We start from the raw sequence: 20649 nt of genomic DNA on the forward strand, positions 1-20649 counted from the left end.
ATAACAACAGCTGATGAGAGGTGATTTGCTAGCGCACAGGGGGCAGGTCTCGGGCGATCGCATATGCGTATCCAGAGAAACGCATGCGATCGGGTTATCAATCGCATACATTTCCCGGGAAACACATATGTGATCGGCCCGAGCGCCGCCCCCTATACACCAGCGGAACGTGTGAATGTTAAAACCCCCTAAAATACGGACACTAATGTAGCTTTTTTAAGAATCGGAAACGATACCGTGCATGTAGAGTTTTATATCACATATATTATTGTTTATTGGAATTAAATTCATAGTTTAATGTGGAGTGGACTAATTACTAATACGGTAATCTAAACCTTCGCTAGGAAAAAAAAATACAGCAGTCCTGCAGTGTTGGTCCGCCACCACTAGATGGCGCTGTATACTGAGCGTATCGCTACAGTTATTTCAAAACCTATTTCTTCTCATTGGCGCGGTTCGGTTTCTGCGCATGCTCGGGAGTGACGTCACCCAGTTTTGAAAAAACGGCCCCCGGGAAGAAAAATTATAAAAAAAAAATTGAGCGGAAGGTAAAGTGAACGGGACACAAGGGAACCCTCCGTCTTATAGTCGTAGGTGAGTTTGAGGAGGCGGCTGTATGGATAATCATACTACAACTCCTATCATGATGAGCAGGGGATTGCTGGGAGCTGTAGTTCTATAACAGGCTGCAGATTTCAATGTTTTGTCTGCGTTTTCAGGTAAAGCTGAGGATCCCTGTTATAATGGAGAAATCTAAACTCCCCGTGCCGAGAGGGACACACGCTGCAGGTATGTTATAATAAGTATATAATAGCATGGCTGTGACGTCACTAAGCACCATTTACAGTTGACTTATATCATCTGCTATTTCCTATGATTTGCATTGCCAGTGACTACTATGGCATCCCTGGTGTTTGAATCAAGCTTGTCAGGTCTCAACTATAGGGTATAACTTTAATTTGGTGAAAATTGGCCATAATTTAGTGAAAATTAGGCTCAGTTTTAGCCCCCCCTCCTCTTTCCCATGGCTTCATTAGGTGGTGGAAGTCTTTATGACTTCAGGTCAGTAATAAAATCCCCATATACTGCAATATTTCTGCATATGGTATAAGCAATCAGATCCCCTAGGGCAGGGTTTGGGATACTATGGCAGGGGGGCGCCCAGAGCCCTCTCAGCGGGCACCCAGTCTGGCACCAGTGAGGACTTGAGGTGTCTTCATGCAGTCCCAGACAGCCCTAAATTCCTACTTGGGGCTACAGGAGGAGATGGAAGTTGTGGACTGACCTGTACTATCATAGTAGCTCCTGCTCCAAGCTCAACAATATTTCGTGAATGTGTCCTCCTTCTTACTGCTGTATTGGTGTCCTCAGGAGGCTGATACGATTGAACATTACAGTGTAGCAATTTGCAATAAGTGAGTTTTGATTGTAGTTTGGGTACTCAATGTCTAAAAGGTTTACCAACGCTGCCATGGGGGGGTCTACAATACAGTAAAAAGCCATTAAAGTTCAAATCATCAACATGTTGGGTATCTCCAAAACCTCTAAAAAACATTTTTTTGAATGGTGAACCCTATAACAGAAAATACCACCAAAATATCGAAACATAGCAGCAACCCTGTATTTGTAATTTTGCACATACTGGTAGGCAAAATTTTGGATATTTATCTACTTGTATTGGCCGCTTAGGTTGTACTTGCAGAACCCCCCCCCCCCCCCCACGGTTATTTCTTCTCTACTAATGTAGACATAGTAGGGCTATGACCCAACACCCTATACATGTAATTACTTTCCATGTACTAAGCCTGTGTTACAGCCCAGAGCTGTAATCTCATATACTGGGGCTTCAGAGCTGAACTCTGCATGCGTTCTCTGCAAGTGGGCTCCATAAGTTTGTTATTAAGTTGAATTTGTATGCAAGTCAGAATTGTATGTTTTTTATAATTGTAGATCCAGAAAAATATTTTTTTAGCAAGTGAGTTTCAAAATTTTTTGCTGTAAAGGGGCCAAGGATTATCAATAAAGCTTCATTACAGACACCTTACAGCTGATAAGTGCAATCTGGGACTATAGTAACATCCAGAGAGCTTCACCAGAGGTCACAGTGGGCAGAGGGGTCCGTCTGTATTTTACATTCAGGGAAGTGCAGTTCTTGGGAGATGTTTGCACCACGCAATGCTACATCTTATTCTCCATTAAGTGATTTACCTATTCTTTGTACCCTGCTCACATAAATTGAAAGTTGTTGTGTTCTTCACACTTTAATAAACTATTGATTGTTCCTATCTTTTTTTTTTCTGTTAGAACTTGTTTTACCCAATGCCAAAAAGCCTTGTCCTCCTCTGTATAGTAAGGATCCCAACATCGCATTCTCTTCCGCTGCTCCGAATTGTGTGGTGTTCAAAGCTGGAGGCAATGGGTAAGTCACTGCATTAAGGGGGCACCCACATGTTGCGTTTGCATTGCGTTTTGAAACGCATTACAACAGTTGAGGAGAAAACACGTAAGCGTACACATTGTGTTTTGTAAACACAAATTTTAACAGTAATGTAATTTGGCAAATCCCCTCTCCTCAGTGGAATCGGGTGAAAACCCGAAGTAAATTGGATAATATAAAGGAAGCACATGTCCGACGCACCTCTGGCCCCATACAAGAGATGCGGTTTGAGCTCTGCGATTTCTATGGTCCTGAAAGCACAACTCCATATTAGACCACACTTCTGCAATTTCTTTATTGAGAAATAAAACGCTTATGAGAATCAACCTAAAGCCGAGTTCACACCTGCGATGGGGGTTGTCTGTTACCCTAAAAATGGAAGCTGAACAGGCGGCCATCTATTCCCTAGAGACCATAATTGTCTTTTTGTTCATTTATTTGAAGTGGAATAGAACCAGCTTGTTGCTGCTGGTCATGAAGGATGAACTTTGGAGCAACTTTACCATTCGTTCCTATGTAAGACCTCATGCACACGGCCATCGGTTGTACGTATGTACGGCCACAAGCTTGCGAACATGCATACGTCCCCCATAGGCGGCAATGACAGCACGGAGAGATACGGTACCGCTTCTTACACGGGGAAAAGATAGGACATGTCGTAAGCTACCCCGGGTTACGATGCCCTTTATCTCTATGGCGAGGGGTCACCCCTCCTCCTCTCCATGGTGCCAGACGTGTGCCTGGCTGTATTAGAACGGGCACACGTTTGTGAGCATGCACTTTAATGTTGTATTTGCTAAGTCTTAAATAATATACTGTATATATTCATTTTTTCTTTATATATTTTACCAGAAAAAAGCCTGCTGTGAAGAAGTCTGCTCCTGTTGTACGTGGGTGAGTAACCGACTTCACTTAAAGGGAACTTGTCACCAGAAGGATCTTTTTCAACAGTGACCGCTTACAATATAGACTGAACAGTACTTGGCAAACATTTTTTTATTTATTTTTTTTAAATAACCATTCCATACATTACTTGGTTTTAGAAATATCGGATGGTGAGCTTTGCCTGACTCCCTGCCAGCTCTAGGACGCATGTGCAGTGAGCATTGAGGCGAGTGGTGTGCCCGCTCACTGTGCCTGTCGAGATTACAAGGCGCGCCGCGCAAGCACAAGGTTTCATGGATTCAAACTATCAGATGGACGTTACCCATTTGAAAAGCGCAACCCCCTGGACTTTAGGGCGTGAGCTGGCAGGGAGCTAACCATTATTTTTAGAACCAAGTAATGTATGGAATATTCAAAAACATATTTGCTTAGTACGGTTCAGTCTCTATTGTAAGCTGTCACCATTGAAAGGGATCTCTGGTGACAGGTTCCCGTTAACTATTATTTGGCTAGTAGAGGGATGACTATATTCACAAGCCGCGGGATCAGTGCATTTTCTGCAGTGTAAGGCCTCATGCACATAACTGTGGTCTGCAGATACAGCCTGCAAACAGTGGAAGTTTGCTGCCCATCTTGGCCGGTTGGGGGTTTGGGTCGGAGTCCTAGTTTGTCAGAATTTCACAGCTCTGAGCTGTCCAATGAGTGCGTTCATGACTGATGGAATTGTATGCTGTTTCTTTGTGCACTAAAAACTATTCTGATTGGTGCATTAAGAAGCAAGCATGTAATGCTGGACATCTACTACCATCAGACTGAAGGTAGATGTCCTTCAAAGTTGGCAATATGGTCCTTGGACCAATAAATGCTGTTCACCCCTGGCCTAATCCCTTAGATCAGGAATAGAACAGATATTTAAATATAAATGTCATAATTTTTATGATTCATTATATATTCATGAAGTCTATTTTATCACAACTCAAAATCTATAGCCCTGCATGAACTAGTGTAATAGTCGGAGCTGTTCTGCTTTTATTAATTCTCATACTATTTCTCTAGCCCTGTTAATCGCTACAGAACAGAATCTGAGCTGAAGGACAAGAACCAGTTGTTGGAAGCGGCGAATGTGAGCTTACATACTGACTTAATGAATGCACAGGTAAGACGAGAGTCGGGTGTTGTCAGCTGCCCCCTGCTGTTCTAGTGGGGAACTGCTGCCTGCTTAAGCCACAACGCACTAACAGAGATGAGATCAATGTGCAAACTCTGCTTAGATAAACCATCTTCTAACATTAATGCATATCACCAGGGTCCTCTTGTAGTTGGTTATTATGCACTTTTAATGCATGTACAGTAAATAGTATTTCTGCAACATTTTCAAGAGTAGTGGAAAATTTTCATGCAGCAAATGCACTAAAGCTTGACCCAAGTAATCCTTGATGGGACTACAGGACAGCTGTATTCCTAGCCCCCATAGAAGTGATTAGAAGCCATGATTTTCTTATCACTGGAAAAGTGACCACTAGGACTGCTAGAAAACAGAAATCAAACCTAGTAAAGTGTATAATTGTCTATAAGGGTATTACCAAACCAATCCCATGGGAGATGTCAAATCCCTAAAAAAAATGGTACTATAGGGGGGGATATTTGGCAAAGTTTCATTTGCTAGTCTGCGGATAATAATGCATAGAATCTGCTTTTCAGTTTTTTTACTTTTCATAGCAAACTATAAATTCTGCTTACAATCTGTGATCTGTGACTTTTTTATCTCAATGACTTGATATCAGTCCGGCAGCACTTTCCTGCTCCTGTATCTCTATATTCTGGGACACCGCTGCTATAATTCAGCAGGAATAGGATTGTTAGATGAGAAATGTTCCATTCATGGCTGTAGTCTGCTGCTGGGTCACACCTTTTCTCATTCTCTGTGTTCTTTTGATGCTTTTGTTTTGCAGAATAAAATTCAGGAAATGTCCGAGCAGCAGGAGTCATTGAAAGAAGAGATGAAAGAACTACAGAGGCGGCTGGAGAAAAATCTGATTATCTTAGAGAGCAGAAACATTGACCCAGGTAATTGGAAGGGGCGGGTAACGGTGAATAGACCTAACAAGGCCTTGTCACGAGAGACCTTCATAGTATAACCCCTTGGATATACTATCTGACTGGGGGGGGGGTCATCTGTTTTCCCCTTTTCTGATCTTTTTGAGTTCTTTGTACAGGCATGTCATGGTGAATACACAGCTCAAAGGCTGGAACAGAGCAGTGAATAAAAGCCTCTCACTGCACTGATTATGAATGTGGCTATATAACACCTCAGATGCTGTGGGAAGCACGAATTGCAGCATCTAAGGGGTTCCTATTAGTAGAAACGCCTGCATTCTTCCCTCTTCCCAGCCATTATGACATTGTAGTTTTTCTAAAAAAAAAAAAGAATACAGCAATCAATGTAATTAATAAAAGCTGTTTTGTTTGATGCACGCAGCCCAGGGTCCTAGTGTGCAGGATCCATAGTCCAAGACAAGAAAAGAGATAAGGCCACCGCATGCAATATGATTAAAAAAGGTTAAACCTTTATTCACACAGGCATAGGAAAAACTGCAACGTTTCGATTCACCACGAATCTTTGTCAAGCAATTGGTGAATCGAAACGTTGCAGTTTTTTCTATGCCTGGTTTCATACAGGTTTAACCTTTTTTTCATCATATAGGATGCTGCGGCCTTCTCTCTTTTTTGACTGTAATTTTTCTATGACCTTTATAATTTAATTGTATAATGTGTCATTTTCTAATTAGTTTCAGGAGAGCAGATCATCGCTGCTGCTGAGGAGAGCCGCAAAGTAAAAGCGGAAACTAAGGTGTGTAAGAATTGATTATTAATAAGGCTGTCACCACATACACATGAGGCTACATTCACGTTGCATTTTCTGCATACCCACCCGACATATACACTGAGCGTTGTCTTAGACACCGGCACGCTGAGGCATCCTTTTTGCCTCTGTCTTCTCTGTATACATTGTATACGGTGGTAATCAGTTGATTGAAAGATACAGCAAGCTTTATCTTTCCATGCTGCTCACTCCTGCTGAGCTACAAATATGCTCAGCAGAGGCCATGGATGAAAATGTATGATATCCATCCCTGGTCTCCACTGTGCATACACTGTAGGAGGTCCCCAGTGATGTTACTGTCGATATAAGGACATCACTGGGGGAAATGCCCTGAACATTGGAAGAAGCCATTCACTGGTTCACTCCATTCACTGGTTTCACACACTTTTCTGGGGGAAGGATCAGGATGATGTATCCCACTATATGTGCATACAGTGGGATATGTCCGAGCTCTGTGTAAGGAATCCTGCAGACATATCTTTAACTAAAAGCAATATCGTGATGTGAACAAAATTGACGGCCTCTACTGTTTTTTTAAGTACAAGTTCCAACACTTTTTTTTTTTTTTCAACACTTCTACTGTTGATTTATAGAAGTAACAAGGTGCCCTGGGGTTACGTTACATATAAGATATTTTTATTGCTCTGCCTTTTGTTAGTCATACAGTAGAATTGCATAATGACCAGAATGGCAAACATTGTTTTATGTGTTGTTGCTTTTGGGGATATTGATGATAATGATGTGCTTCTTGTATTTTCTTTAGACTTTCACAGAGAACCTGTTAACAGAGCTCAAGATTTTTACTCTCGCCACCAAAGAACAGAAAGAACTGGTTCAGGTATGTACAGAGCTGATCTTGGCTCACAATTTTAAGAGCGACTGCTTATCGACTGGATTTTGCCCAACGTGTACTGTAAAAATTTATACGTATAATTTTTTTTTTCAGACGGTGAAAGCAAAGTGGAGTGAGGCGGAGGAAAAGCGAAAACATTTTATCCAGGAGCAGGAAGCTTTTCAGAGCGATCTGGAGCAGTTCCAGCTCTCCCTGGAGCAGACTCAGAAATGGCTGCAGATATGAAAAACTCAAACTATAGGGACAATAACAGGGACACGTGTCTGTATAATAATCCGGATTAAGGGTAATCTGTCAACACTTGCCCAATCCCTGCATCATAGCGATATGGTGCAAGGAGTGCCTGCTACCCTGCAAATTAGAAGCGCCCAACTTTTGTTGACCCTTTAAATCCAGCCATGCCTGTTCTGTTATTCAGTGTCCAACCACAGTCTAAGGGGGTTTGGGAGGAATTACTGACACAAAGCAAAGAAACATGAAAGGCAACATAGTATGATTTGCATTCTTCTGCTATGTTAGTGTTTTGTTGGGGTAAATATGTTATAAACTGTCCCTATTTTTATTAAAGGGATTCCGGGACAATGACGGCCATTGAATGTCATCTATTTCAGATTGGTTGTGGTCTGACCCCCACTGATCTTGTGTTCCTGGAGCCTGCCTATACACATTCCCAGCTATCATCTGATATTGATGTTTTAAAGGAAATCAACCATTTGATTTGATACATTATGAAGCAAACATGCCTTGAGAATGCTGTAGCTACACTGGTGCAGAAACATATCTTGTTTAATCCATGTGCTGAGTGGTTTTGCCGAAAAAACTATTATAAAATTACATAATGAAGCTTGTTTCTGTGCCTGGGCTCGGCGCTTTTCCTCCTTTCACTGCACCAGAGGATGATGTTATCAGTGTTATCCCTGCCAGGCAGAATAATTAATTGAGTGATCCAGCTCAGGTTGGTTAGTCCTGTCTTGGCTGTTGAGAAATCTCAGTGTGTAATGTGCATCCAGCTTTCCCAAGGTCCTGAATTTTATCATTGTTTTTTCAGCAAACCACTCGGCTCAGGTATGAAACAAGATATGTTTCTGCATCAGTGTAGCTACAGCATTCTGAATTCTTTGGTTCTTACTGCATGAAATCAAATTTCCTTTAAGCAGGTATCACTAACCTGAAAAAACCCTTCAGTGGTGGAAGAATGTAATCGGGGTTATTCCATGTCTCATATACCATATTTTTTGTACTATAAGGTGCACAAAAAATCCTTATATTTTCTCAGAAATCAAAGGTGCGTCTTATAGTCCAGAACGCCTTATATATGAACCGTACTTGCAGACAACAGCTGCCTTGTACTGTGCACAGGTCTGCCACCTGCTGGTCATTCATCCTTATAATCAGGTGCGCCTTATGAACCTAGACGTTTTAGCAGGAATTTATTGATGGTGCGGCTTATAGTCCGAAAAATACTGTATTTATTTCTGTATATATGGTTCTTACTCTGAAATTTGAGACTATGGGTCAGTGAGGACAAGCGCGTGTGTATACGTTATAGCGTTTGTCCATCAGGCCTGCAGTGGCTGTGGATCTTCTTATGTGTACGTTCTTGTTGTATTTAATGGATGTAAATATGTATTTCTGAATAAAGTAAGTCTTTAAGTGACATTTCCTAGTTGTGTGTTTGTATTGGGAGACCAGATACCAGCAGTCATGAAGCTGTTTAGTGCCATCACCTATAGCAGTGATGGCGAACCTTTTAGTGGCCGCGTGCCCAAAAAACAACCCAAAACCCCCCTTATTTATTGCGAGGTGCCAACCAAAAATGAAAGCAGTAACTTATTGTTTCCGCTTCTTCTACAACTTTCAATCAGATTGGCCACCTGAGGACAGCAACACAGTAGAAAGATGGAAAATTTTCATCATTTTAGCTTCTTTCCAGTGTCCCTCTGTACACAGAGAATCGTGGGGCCAGCACGAGGTCCTCCAAAGATAATTCAACCCTGTCTATACATTCTCCCTCTTCCTACAGTCCCAAGTAGTGAAGTAAGTATCAACATATGACAGAAATCAGCATCTTTTAAGATGCTGGAAGATTCTATGAGTCCAGTCTGATGTGCTGGGGCGATAGCCCGGGTGCCCACAGATAGGGCTCTGAGTGCCACCTCTGGCACCCATGCCATAGGTTCGCCACCACTGACCTATAGAAACCTACATACCAGTCACTTCCTATATCCTGGAGACTCTCCGCATGCTCTCATTGCGGGACTTGGTTTTTACATTTTTATTCTTCTCTGTAACAATATCTTTGAAAAATCAATAAAAATCATTGTTAAAAAATAACAACTTAAAGGGGTATTCTCGTCTGGGCACTCACATTCAGTTTGATTAATCTGCCATATATAAACACTTCTTCAATTAGATGTTATTAAAAAAAATGTTCCTGTGTGAAGATAATTTCTCATAAATGTAGTGATTTTGTCCCTTAGAAATGAGACTCCCCGGATACGGCCACCTCTGCTGGAGTGATTGCACAAAGAAACAAAAGGTTATTGTATATGAAATGTCCGGGAGTTACTGCGTGTCCCACAGCCGTCCTGTGGTAATGATTGCTGAATCCTGGTGGTCCGGCAGGACTCTATAACGCATGTATGACCACTGCTGCCAGAGTGTGACGTGGTCGTAACCGAGGAAGCTATCTCATTTCTAAGGGACAACATGGCAACATTTATGAGAAATTATCTTCACACAGGAACATTTTTTTCAATTAACATCCAATTGAAGAAATGTTTACATAGGGCAAATGAATTTAATTAAATGTAAACGCCCAGATGGGAAAACCCCTTTAATGTCCATTTTTAACAGCCAATTTGCATCGGTTTGGCTTTCTTTTCAGCACCCATCGGCCTTTTGTTTATGAGGGATGATTTTCTCAGTGATCTTTGATGAATCACAGTGTTTTTACCATTGAAAAAGTTATCCTCAAACATGGAAAAACTGCTGTTTTTTTTAAAGATTTTTTTTCTACTAAAACATAATAAAAGAACTATATAAATTTGCTATACCTGTGATTGTCAGGACCCAAAATAAGTTTTGCTACAAATGCACCGTGAAAGCACAAAATACAGGGATTTTTTTAAATTTTTCATCTTCCCAGTACATTGCATAGAATATAATAATAAACGGTGCCGCCTATAAAGTACACTGTGTCACGCACAAAGTAAAAATAAAGTTATAACTTTTTGAAGGAGGGAAGTGAGAGAGTTTGTCTTTGAGTTTGAGCCTTTAAAAAAAAAAAAAAAAATTGCTACCGTTCAAAAATGAAGCGGAGGCTGCAGATAACAAGCTCTCCTCCAAATCCGGCGGCAGAGGGGTGATGGGTCACGTGACACGCGGGGTTGCTATGGGCGCCGCACTGTGTCAAGGAGAAGCCGCGTCCTTATGGAGTGGAGTCTGAGAGGACGAGTGACGTCATCGGGGCGGGCGGCTCTGATTGGACGAGGCTGCCCCGCCTCCCGTCTCCGTACACTCCGGATTGCTGTGTTTTGCTGGATATCATGGCCGCGCTCCTCCGTAAACTGGCCGGGGACTGCCGGCGGGGATGGCCGCTGCTGGCCCAGGGCTCCCGCTGGTGCTCCTCCGGAGGAGTCCCGGTAGACGACACCGTGAACGGGCTGAGTCACGAGCAGAGACAGGTAGACGCTGCCGGTGACCGTATCGTGTCCGTATGTCACCAGGGGGCAGAACACGTAGGGGGCGTAACTCACATCAGCCAATCAGCTCCCGGGTTAGATATTAGAACGCTCCTCTCTATTATGAATACTGCACCCTGATTGGTTGTTGTAAGATTCCTCCATAAATCTCTCCATACATAAGCAGCTGATTGTGCTGAGGCTTCCCTGTGCCCTGTATAGGAGCTTCCCCCATGATACATGCCCTCTAACCTCTGCTAAGTCTCCTGCCAGGCATAACTACCTGAGAAGCACTGTCACTGCTATCACATTACCAGTGATAGTTACCCCCTAGAGGGGCAGATTTGACATGGATTTCACCGTATGCATTATATACCACAAACGGCAAAGTCCATAGTGTAAGATTAGTGATCAGGTGATGGATGTACAGAGCGCACGTCACTGCACTATCACAGCGCGACCTTGGCAAATGTTCCATGCAGATTGTGGGGCCTAAATCTGAGCAGACAGAAGGGGTCGCTGTTGTGACTGGTGGCCAAACATCTCCTTTATATGGTGACTTTACCCCCTTCCTACACCCTGACATAACTGTATATCCAGATAAGATGTTTGACAAGCACAAAGGCTTACGAAATACACAACACGTGATGATTTTATTCAACCTCACCCCTGTATAACCATCCTGTGACCTCCAAATGTCACAAAACTATAGCTCCCAGCATGCCCTGTTCAATGGCCTTACATTAGGCGGAGGGGCGGGAATAGGGGAGCGCCAGCATTGAGGCGAGTTGAGCCTCTTGCTTCAGGCAGCAGCACCTGCAGCAACATGGGGGAGAAGTTATCTGCTACAAGGCAGCACCTCCCACTTAAAGGACATTACCATTTGCTTACAGATGGAAGATGTGTCCTTCTTTTATTATAACCCTATATGGACTCGATTGTGGAAATATAGAATTATAAAAGTTATGATAATTGCCCTGGGGCGCTCTGGCTACGTCACCCAAGTGTCTCAGGGAGCCTTTTTCTTTAATTTATGCATTCTCCCCGTAAATGTGGCCCTGTCCAGTGCCACCCGTCCCCTACTACGTGCCCTCGAGGGGGAGGGGGGGGGGGAGGCGCTCTATATTTCCGCAATCACAGCATTCAGAGTTGTAATAAAAGAAGTCTTGAGGAACAGAACTTCTTATTGGGACACCTCTACCTTCAATTTGTTAGTTGTATCAGAACCAATGTCAGCATTGGTTACTGGATAGGGCAGAGGGGGCTCAACTCAGGCAGCAGAGAATTATTGGAAAGTTCTTGATCTTCACCTACACGAGATTTAGGCACCAGGTCCAAGAACTCTTTAAGGGCATCTACCACCAGGATGAAAGACTGTATGCAAATGAGCCTGAGGGGCTCCAGGCTCCATTAACACCTATGTAGCCTGGAGCCCCTCAGGCTCATTTGAATGCAGTCCTTCATCATGGTGGTAGATGCCCTTTAAAGGAACTCTCCAGTCACAGCTGATTCATTGCATTATACCTTGTGCAGGGCCTGAAAGGAGGAGCAGGGATACAATGATAATGAGTACGGTTCCTCCCTCCAGGTCCTCCACTGTGTATTATCCAATGAATTAGCTGTGACTGGAGCGTTCCTTTAAGACAGATGGACTTCTTTGAAAAAAAAAAACCCTTTCTGGCTAACAAGTTACTAGCCCTGTATTCATGGCCACACGTGGACTAACCTCCATGTATTTCTCCTTCAGCTCCGCCATACGATGCACAGGTTTCTTCAGGAACAACTTGCCCCTAAAGCACAAGAGATCGATGAGAAGAATGAGTTCAAAGACTTTAGGGTGAGTGGTTGTGCTGCGTTATTATATTGGGGTTGTCTTTGCTGGTGGGGGGCATCTATGTTAACTTAAAGGTGGTTAATCTGGCGCACTCAACGCCAGGGATAAATGTGTGTTGTTTTTCGAAGTGCATCATTCTCTGTATTTTCTTCATCACAGAAATTTTGGAAGCAGCTCGGAGACCTCGGGGTCCTTGGTATCACTGCTCCAGGTTAGTATATAAGCGCATCACATACTATGAAGAAAGCGCCTGCTGTATATAAGTCGGGCCCCTTATACACAAGTGAGCGTGACGGGTCCAACTCGCAGCGTGTGCTTACTGGAAAGTCCAGTCCGAACGCTGAGCAACCAGAACTGGACTGACATGCTGCTGGGTTCAGTTCTGGTTGCTCAGCGTTTAGGCCAGCACACGCTGCGGGTTGGACGCATCACACTCACTAACGCTAAATGGACCTCAGGTCAAGTTGTACAAGGTTTATGTAACTAACAAAAACTACTCTGTCCGCTCCTTGGTCACATGACATAAGTGCAAATCTTCAATTTCATTTATATGCGAAAGAGTCCAATGGGTGTGGCCATGAGGTTTATGCATTCGCCCCAGTGTATAGTAGGGGTCAGAGGTGATGAGCAGTGACCTCCCACAGCTGCTGGATGTAGCGCTATAGATCACTATATTCTCCTTGTCTTAGTGGAGTACGGGGGATCAGCCATGGGTTACCTGGAGCACGTCTTGGTAATGGAGGAGATTTCCCGCGTGTCTGCAGCTATCGGCCTGAGCTACGGAGCCCACTCCAATCTCTGTATAAACCAACTGGTGAGGAACGGGAACGAAGCCCAGAAGGAAAAGTATCTCCCTAAGGTAAGTCACATAGTCAGTAAGTGTTACATATCACCCCTAATCATTGGACCCCGGATAATCACCACTATCGAATAATAATGGTGCCCATACATTTTGCTCTCTACGGTGGGCTGTACTCTGCAGTCTTCATAACTCTTGCGGACCCTGGATGTATCGGCAGGACATGAGACCACCACTCTATTCACAGATATGAGACCCCCATGTGGATCATTGGGGGCTCTGTACTTTTATCATCTTTTATATTACTTATCTGTTTAATCTCCATATTCCCATAATTTTTTCAATCAGCTGATCAGCGGGGAGCACATTGGAGCACTCGCTATGAGTGAACCCAATTCTGGTTCTGACGTGGTGTCCATGAAGCTAAAGGCAGAGAAGAAAGGTGAGAGCTCTAGTTAGGTCTATTTCTGAATCCACACAGTGGAAACTTTTTACAATGCGTGTTACATATGCAAATCCCTTCCTGACAGCAGCGATTCCTATTGTGCGGCTTGTTCAGTTTACCCACTGCCAGGGGGGATTTACAGAAGTAATATGGACTGCACACTTCTCCATAATATAGTTAGTCACTAACCTTAAAGGGGTATCACCATGAAAACAAGATTCTCAAATATACGCAGAATAACAAAATAACACATTCTATAATTCACTGTTATTAACAAAAATATATCACAGATATAATTCCAACCAGTCTCAGTCCTGGGGTATAAAATTTGGTTGTCCCTGGATCCTACCGTAAATCTTCTGACTATGGTCAGACTATTCCCTCTATCTTATATTGCAGTGCAGGAGAGAGGGGATGGGTAGGAAGCAGACAGCGCACTACAGGCACTATCTGGTTCAGCCATGCAAGCACAGTAGCGTGCAGAGGACACAGAGGCAGCTGCTCTACAAACAAGATAAGCTCTAGATCCCAGGGGAGAGGGTGACATAGCAGTGCTGACTCTGTTTTATTGATTAGATGAGACAACAGAGCTGTGTCTTATATCCATCTCATGACTCGGCTCTGTCTCATTTCTTTTTTTTCTGTGTGTCAGATACTAGTAAAATGTTCAGAAGCTAAATATAAGTGTAGATAAACCCTGTACCCTGATAATTTAAGCACATTGTCAGCATACAGCATCTGATAGCACAGAGGGATCATGAAGTGTCTGCTTATAGAATCCCCGCCCACACGGGGTGTAAGGGGTTAAAAATGATCTTTATTTTGCAAACTTTATTAGGGTTAAAATTTGAGAACTTTCTTTCATGGGCAAACCCCTTTAATTTAGCTTAATTGACCTGTGCTGCTGTGAGAATAATATGAATTTATTGGGAGTTTTTTCATATGCCAGCGTATGATGGAAGCCGTACCCCTCCAGTGCCACCGACTACAGCAAGACACTTAGGCCTTCTGATGTATGTGGTGGGTGGCTAAAACTACACCAGCTACTGCACAAACAGCAAGGTGAACCTTTGCACGGTCTAGGTAGCACACAGGTGTTGGGCAGGAGTTCCGCCTGCTGGTCCACTCTGCCTCCGAGCACCCCCTCTAGATGTGAAGGGGATAATACAGGCAGTTCCCTACTTAAGGACAACCAACTTACAGACGACCCCTAGTTACAAACGGACCTCTGGATGTTGGTAATTACTGTACTTTAGCCTTAGGCTACAATAATCAGCTGTAACAGTTATCACAGGTGTCTGTAATGAAGCTTTATTATTACTCCTGGTTCTTATGACAATCCAACATTATTAAAAATACAATTGTCACAGAGACCAAAAAAATTTGGTTGGGGTTACAATGATAAAATATACAGTTCCGACTTGCATACAAATTCAACTCAACTGAAGTGATCCCGAAGTACAGTGTTGCTCCTCAAAGTAAAATCACAAAACTATATATAGCAAAACTATGTCATATCTGTAGCGTCTTTGTTATTGTGTTTGGTCCTTTTAACTCTTGTCACATTTCTATCTTCCCAGGTGACTACTACGTGCTGAACGGTAACAAGTTTTGGATAACTAATGGACCGGATGCCGATGTTCTCGTTGTTTATGCCAAGACCGACTCCAGTGTCAAACCAGCATCACACGGGATCACCGCTTTCATTGTAGAGAAGGTGAGTATGTGGGAGCCCATACAGGACTGACTTTCCATGTCTGATTAGTCTTAAAGGGGTTGTCCAGTTTGGAGTTCTGTGTGCATGTCTGACCTGTGCTCCAATCACTTCTATACTACTGGGGTGGAAGTAAGAAGTTAATGAAGGTCAACTGAGGGACCCTGTTAGTGATATCACTGGGGGCTTAGCTGTGTGACCCCATTCCCTACCCCCAATCTTGTAGAAATAGGTATCATTAGAGGCACGGCCACTTCAGCCTATTTTTCTCCCAATAGGGAACCCCAGGATTTAGCACTGCACAGAAACTGGACAAGTTGGGCATGAGAGGATCCAGCACATGTGAACTTGTATTTGAGGACTGCAAGATTCCAGGTAATAATACTAAGAGACCTGACGCATCCGATCTCATGAGATTTCTATGTCTAAGAGGTTTCTTAGGAAGGAGGGCGGATGATTAGAGGCAAAGTAAGCAGAGAAGGAAGAGCTTTCCTCCGATAAGATATATTATAACAAAGTTTCTTATAGTCACTACTGATTCAGGCTGCATTCAGACAATGTATGGGGGACATATGTATGGCTGCAAGATTGCGGCCGTACATACGTCCCCCATAGACAGTAATGACCGCACGGAGCTATATGGTGGCACATGTGCTGCACTGTACTGCTCCGTACACAGGAAAACATACATGTGTTTCAACCCGTACACCATGTATCTCTATGGAGAGGGGGGGCGGTGTGGCGGTCACCCCTCCTCCTCTCCATCGCGGCGGACGTATTCCCGCCCGGCCATAGATTTATGCAAAGATTATTAAAAAGATACTGACCATATAAAATGTATCTCCTGCAGAGAAGAACATGCTGGGGCACATTGGTAAAGGCGTCTATGTACTGATGAGCGGCTTGGATCTGGAGCGGCTGGTTCTTAGTGGGGGCCCATTGGGGTAAGTGTTACATACAAAGTAGGCACTTTTATTACATCAAGCTAAAAATTATACTGGTTTTTAATGGGGATTTCTAGATTATATATTGATGATAACCAGTTGCATTGGTTTTAAATTTCAGATTCTGAGTTCGACACCTGATGCCCCCCTCCCCTCTGAGAATACATAGGGGTAGATTTATCACTGCATCTATGCCAGATTTTGGTGTAGAAGTGCTGAAATAATTGGAATTTCTTGTGCATTGCAAGAAATTGTGATTATATTTGCGACTAATGCATCTCCATGCCATGTGTGTGGGAAGGGGCACAGCCACCTGTGGAATGGGCGGGCATGGGGCCTCCTTCCTTCTAACATCAACTTTATAATTATCCTAATGAGCCAGAAGGGCTCTAGGGGCGTTGCCAGACTCTCTCCATTGTGCAGCTTTACAGGCTGTTACACTGTACAGGAGCACGTCTTACCCCCTCTGCCTGCTTTAATCTTATATTAGCAGAGGAAGTTTGTGCACGTTTTATTTATTTTCCTATAAACCAAGTTGTTGTCCATTTCGTAATGGTGTTCCCTGTCCCCAGGGATGTCAAACAATGCAGAAGAGACGGTATTTGGAGTTGCTCTAGAAGGGTAAATGGTGTCCGGCTGTGGGAATCGTCATATAATATTCTGTACTTTATACACTAGCATGAGACTAGTGTGCACCGTGCATCCCCATTGATGTCTTATCAATGTTTGATTGTAGGGGGTGAGAGGTGACCCCCTGCACCAATCCATCGCCATGCCCAGTACACAGAGCTGGAAGTAGTTGGCGCCATGCCATGTCTAGTGGCTAGAGACCAGTACTGCAGTTGCATAGAAATTCATGAGAGTGGACCATGCAGTCACAGCTAATAACACGTTGCCCTTTAAAGGGTTTGTTTAGCAACTTTTAAAACCTGGTCCCTTTCTTATAAAAAGTAGTGCCACACCTATTCATGGCTTATGCCAGTGTTGCAGCTTAGCTGCATAGAAACTAATGGAACATTGTTGAAATACCACACACCACCCATGGTCAGATGTGGCGCTGTTTTTGGAAGAAATATATGCCATGTTTTTGACATCTAGGATTTGGGTGTCCTGTAGAGAGGCCATTGCTAAAGATTCCTGGACAATCCCTTTCAGTTTTCCCAAAGTAAGGAAAGGGAATTACAAGTTCTCTTTAATTTGCCATATGCTTTTATACTGCTAGATGCAGCTTGTGTTAACCCTTTATGAGCAGTGCAGCATATCAGCTCATACCTACAGAGCCAAGAGGTCTCCCAACGATCCATTTTTAGTGACTTTCTTTTAGTTTTATCATCAGAGACTATTTTCTTTCTATCTGTAATCATTTAGCATCATGCAGGCCGTCCTGGACCATGCATTCCCCTATCTGCACACAAGAGAAGCCTTCGGTCAAAAAATTGGATATTTCCAGGTAAAAAACCACACAGCTGTTAGATAACATATGCTTCTATATATTACTAACATCTTCTATTACAACAGATTCTGGGTATCGGACCCCCACACTTATCTGATATCGGTGACCTAACCATTAGCTGAGAAAATATAAAACACATGCATACTCGGCTGAGCCAAGCATGCATGTTTCTAGGGGCTCAGATGGGAATAGCCCTAGAGTCTGGTTGGCAAATATGTAAAGTGTGCGGCCAGATTAAGATTCTGCCACCAATGCAAGATGACCCGACCTTGATTGCCAATTACTTATGTCATCTTAATTTTCTCTTGGTAGCTCATGCAGGGAAAGATGGCCGACATGTACACCCGCCTGACCGCCTGCCGACAGTACGTCTATAATGTCGCCAAAGCCTGTGACAAGGGACACTTCAATGCTAAGGTAAGTGCATGGCGGCCACCTGACTGATGTCTGGAAGGAGAATAATAGGACTGAACTGCATTTTGGGGACATAAAGTTTATTGTAAGCAGCAATACTAAGCTCTTGTCTGGTCGTCTCTTGGTATTTTATGTGATTACTTGGTAACATTTTGTTCTTTTTGATAGGATTGTGCCGGAGTTATCCTTTACTCTGCAGAAAATGCGACCCAGGTGGCTCTCGATGGGATCCAGTGTCTAGGTAAGAACTAAAGAGAAGGAGAAGGATCAGCTTCTTCTGTCATTGGCCCCCAGCACTGTCATTGTAGGGTATTGATGGATGTCCGGTCATCTGGGGGGGGGGGGGGGTCCTACAAATCCCTGGATCTACAATTCTAAAATATACAGTTTCGACTTACATACAAATTCAACTTAATAACAAACCTATGGACCCTATCTTGTACGTAACACGGGGACTAACTGTATTGGTAAATCCTCTGTATATCAATAGAAGCCATTAGATGATTACATAGTGGAGAAAAATAATAAACTTACGAAAACTTAAATAAGGTCAAAACATTTTTCTCACAAAAAATGGAAAAAGAATGCAAAATACGATACATTACCATAATGATCCCAGTATTTAAAATATATATATTATGGCAAATGTACACTTTTACAGAAAGAAAATTCAATATAAATTTAATATTTCTTTTAATTTTTTTTTCCCATTGTTTCCCATCCACAGAAAGTGTTGTGTACCCCAAAATGGTGCCATACAAAAATATAATTTGTGTTGCAAATACAAATTTAAAAAAAAAAAAAAAAGCAAATCTACCATCACAATTCATCCTGATAAACCAGGCACATTACTCATAGATCCAGACACCGTGACTGTGATAATCTTCTTATATTTGTTACCCATGGCCTCCTTCCTTCTAAAATCAAGTTTTACAATCATGGTCTGTGGGGCTGTTACCAAAGCCCCTCCATACTGCAGCTTCACAGGCTGTCACAGTGTTTAAGACCACCCATGTGAGTTTACAGCTGCCAGAGGGGCAGTGTAACAGGCTGTGAAGCTGCATCATGGAGGGGCTCATGTACTCAGAGCACTTCTGGCTCATTAGCATAATGATAAAAGTTGATTTTAGAAGGAAGGAGGCCATGGATAACAAATATAAGAAGATCACCAGGGTCATGGTGCCTGAAAAACATCACCACTTCTTGAAGGCTTTGACCTTCTGTGCCCTAAATGGTCAGTGACCTTTTGTACTACTGTGCTCTCATATGGATTTCTTTCATAAGTTCCCTTTCATTACATACGCCAACCATATGGAGAAACCTGATGTGGGACACTAGAGAATAAGGACCTGTAGTTGGTTTAGCGCCCTAAATCCTGCTGACAGTTTCTCCGTATATAGCAGAGTGATCCAGTCTGCACCTTGTACCTGGACTAGTTGTTGCGATGTTCCTGACCTTGTGCTTTCTCTGCAGGAGGCAATGGATATATCAATGATTACCCGATGGGTCGCTTCCTCCGTGATGCCAAACTCTATGAAATTGGAGCCGGTACCAGTGAGGTGCGGAGACTTGTCATAGGCCGAGCCTTCAATGCACTGTACAAGTAACCTGCAGGATGAGAGTGCAGGAGGTCACTGCTACAATATGACAACCTGGGTAAGGATGTGCTCATGACCAGGAGGAGGGGGGGGGGAGCGGTCAGGACCCCCTGTGTGTGAGCCCCCTGGCCGCACTGACTACAGCAATGGACTGTCCACATGGACTATGGATGTCACTACCCTCTTTCTAGGAATGTGATTGGTAATGGGTGTAGAATTATGGACTGTACAATTGTTACCAAGAGCCTTGTGATTCTGATCACTGTCGATAATGTGTGAGATCAGTGCTGGAGGTGATGTACCGTGTGCTCCAGGAACAAATAAATCACTTCATCATCATCATCTGCTGCTTGTGTCAAGTATCTTTTTACTGCTGTTATAGGATGTGACCTCTCGCCATCACCTCACATCACAGTAGTGTCAGAAACTGGTCCCACCACTGACTTAGAGGAAATCTACCATCACAATCCATCCTGATAAACCAGGGACATTACTCATAGCTCCAGGCACTGTGACTGTGGTATCTTCTAATATTTGTTATCCATGGCCTCCTTCCTTCTAATATCAACTTTTAAATTTATGCTCCAGGGAGGTGTTACCAAAGCCCCTCCGTACTGCTGCCTCACAGGCTTCCCCCTCCCTCTGCCTGATGTAATCTCACACAGTGGGAGTGCACAGTGTAATGGCCTGTGGAGCTAACGCACAG

General features: G+C 43.3%; 2 protein-coding genes across 3 annotated transcripts; both read left to right on the forward strand.

Annotated features, from left to right (window-relative positions):
• Positions 1-482: 482 nt before the first annotated feature.
• Positions 483-8718, forward strand: KNSTRN (kinetochore localized astrin (SPAG5) binding protein). Of its 2 annotated transcripts, XR_011848796.1 has the most exons (10): positions 483-594; positions 720-789; positions 2305-2419; positions 3290-3331; positions 4379-4478; positions 5275-5389; positions 6112-6173; positions 6970-7044; positions 7153-8180; positions 8254-8718. XR_011848796.1 is itself a non-coding variant. In XM_072115303.1 (9 exons), the coding sequence occupies exons 2-9, from the start codon at positions 744-746 to the stop codon at positions 7282-7284; spliced, it is 687 nt and encodes a 228-aa protein (XP_071971404.1). In that variant the 5' UTR covers positions 483-594; positions 720-743; the 3' UTR covers positions 7285-8718. The 2 variants fall into 2 exon arrangements, 1 of the variants encoding a protein (XP_071971404.1); XM_072115303.1 differs by having other exon boundaries at positions 7153-8718.
• A 1796-nt stretch (positions 8719-10514) lies between these two features.
• IVD (isovaleryl-CoA dehydrogenase) lies at positions 10515-20285 on the forward strand. The gene is made up of 12 exons (XM_072115304.1): positions 10515-10745; positions 12490-12579; positions 12736-12787; positions 13266-13435; positions 13724-13817; positions 15401-15537; positions 15813-15909; positions 16385-16478; positions 17847-17928; positions 18244-18348; positions 18514-18586; positions 19819-20285. Exons 1-12 carry the CDS (start codon positions 10608-10610, stop codon positions 19950-19952), a joined length of 1266 nt encoding a protein of 421 aa, XP_071971405.1. The 5' UTR covers positions 10515-10607; the 3' UTR covers positions 19953-20285.
• Positions 20286-20649: the final 364 nt, after the last annotated feature.

The sequence above is a fragment of the Engystomops pustulosus genome, chromosome 7, assembly GCF_040894005.1.
Source record: "Engystomops pustulosus chromosome 7, aEngPut4.maternal, whole genome shotgun sequence".
In the NCBI taxonomy this organism is placed as follows: Eukaryota; Metazoa; Chordata; class Amphibia; order Anura; family Leptodactylidae; genus Engystomops; species Engystomops pustulosus.

What these genes read in the sequence shown, in the direction of transcription:
- KNSTRN (XM_072115303.1), top strand. Translation starts at nt 744, where the DNA reads ATGGAGAAATCTAAACTCCCCGTGCCGAGAGGGACACACGCTGCAG. An exon ending in GAGAGGGACACACGCTGCAG is followed by an intron (nt 790 to 2,304) that starts GTATGTTATAAT and finishes TTTTTCTGTTAG; the next exon opens with AACTTGTTTTACCCAATGCC. An exon ending in TTCAAAGCTGGAGGCAATGG is followed by an intron (nt 2,420 to 3,289) that starts GTAAGTCACTGC and finishes ATATTTTACCAG; the next exon opens with AAAAAAGCCTGCTGTGAAGA.
- IVD (XM_072115304.1), top strand. Translation starts at nt 10,608, where the DNA reads ATGGCCGCGCTCCTCCGTAAACTGGCCGGGGACTGCCGGCGGGGATGG. An exon ending in AGGAAAAGTATCTCCCTAAG is followed by an intron (nt 13,436 to 13,723) that starts GTAAGTCACATA and finishes TTTTTCAATCAG; the next exon opens with CTGATCAGCGGGGAGCACAT. An exon ending in AAAAAATTGGATATTTCCAG is followed by an intron (nt 17,929 to 18,243) that starts GTAAAAAACCAC and finishes TTCTCTTGGTAG; the next exon opens with CTCATGCAGGGAAAGATGGC.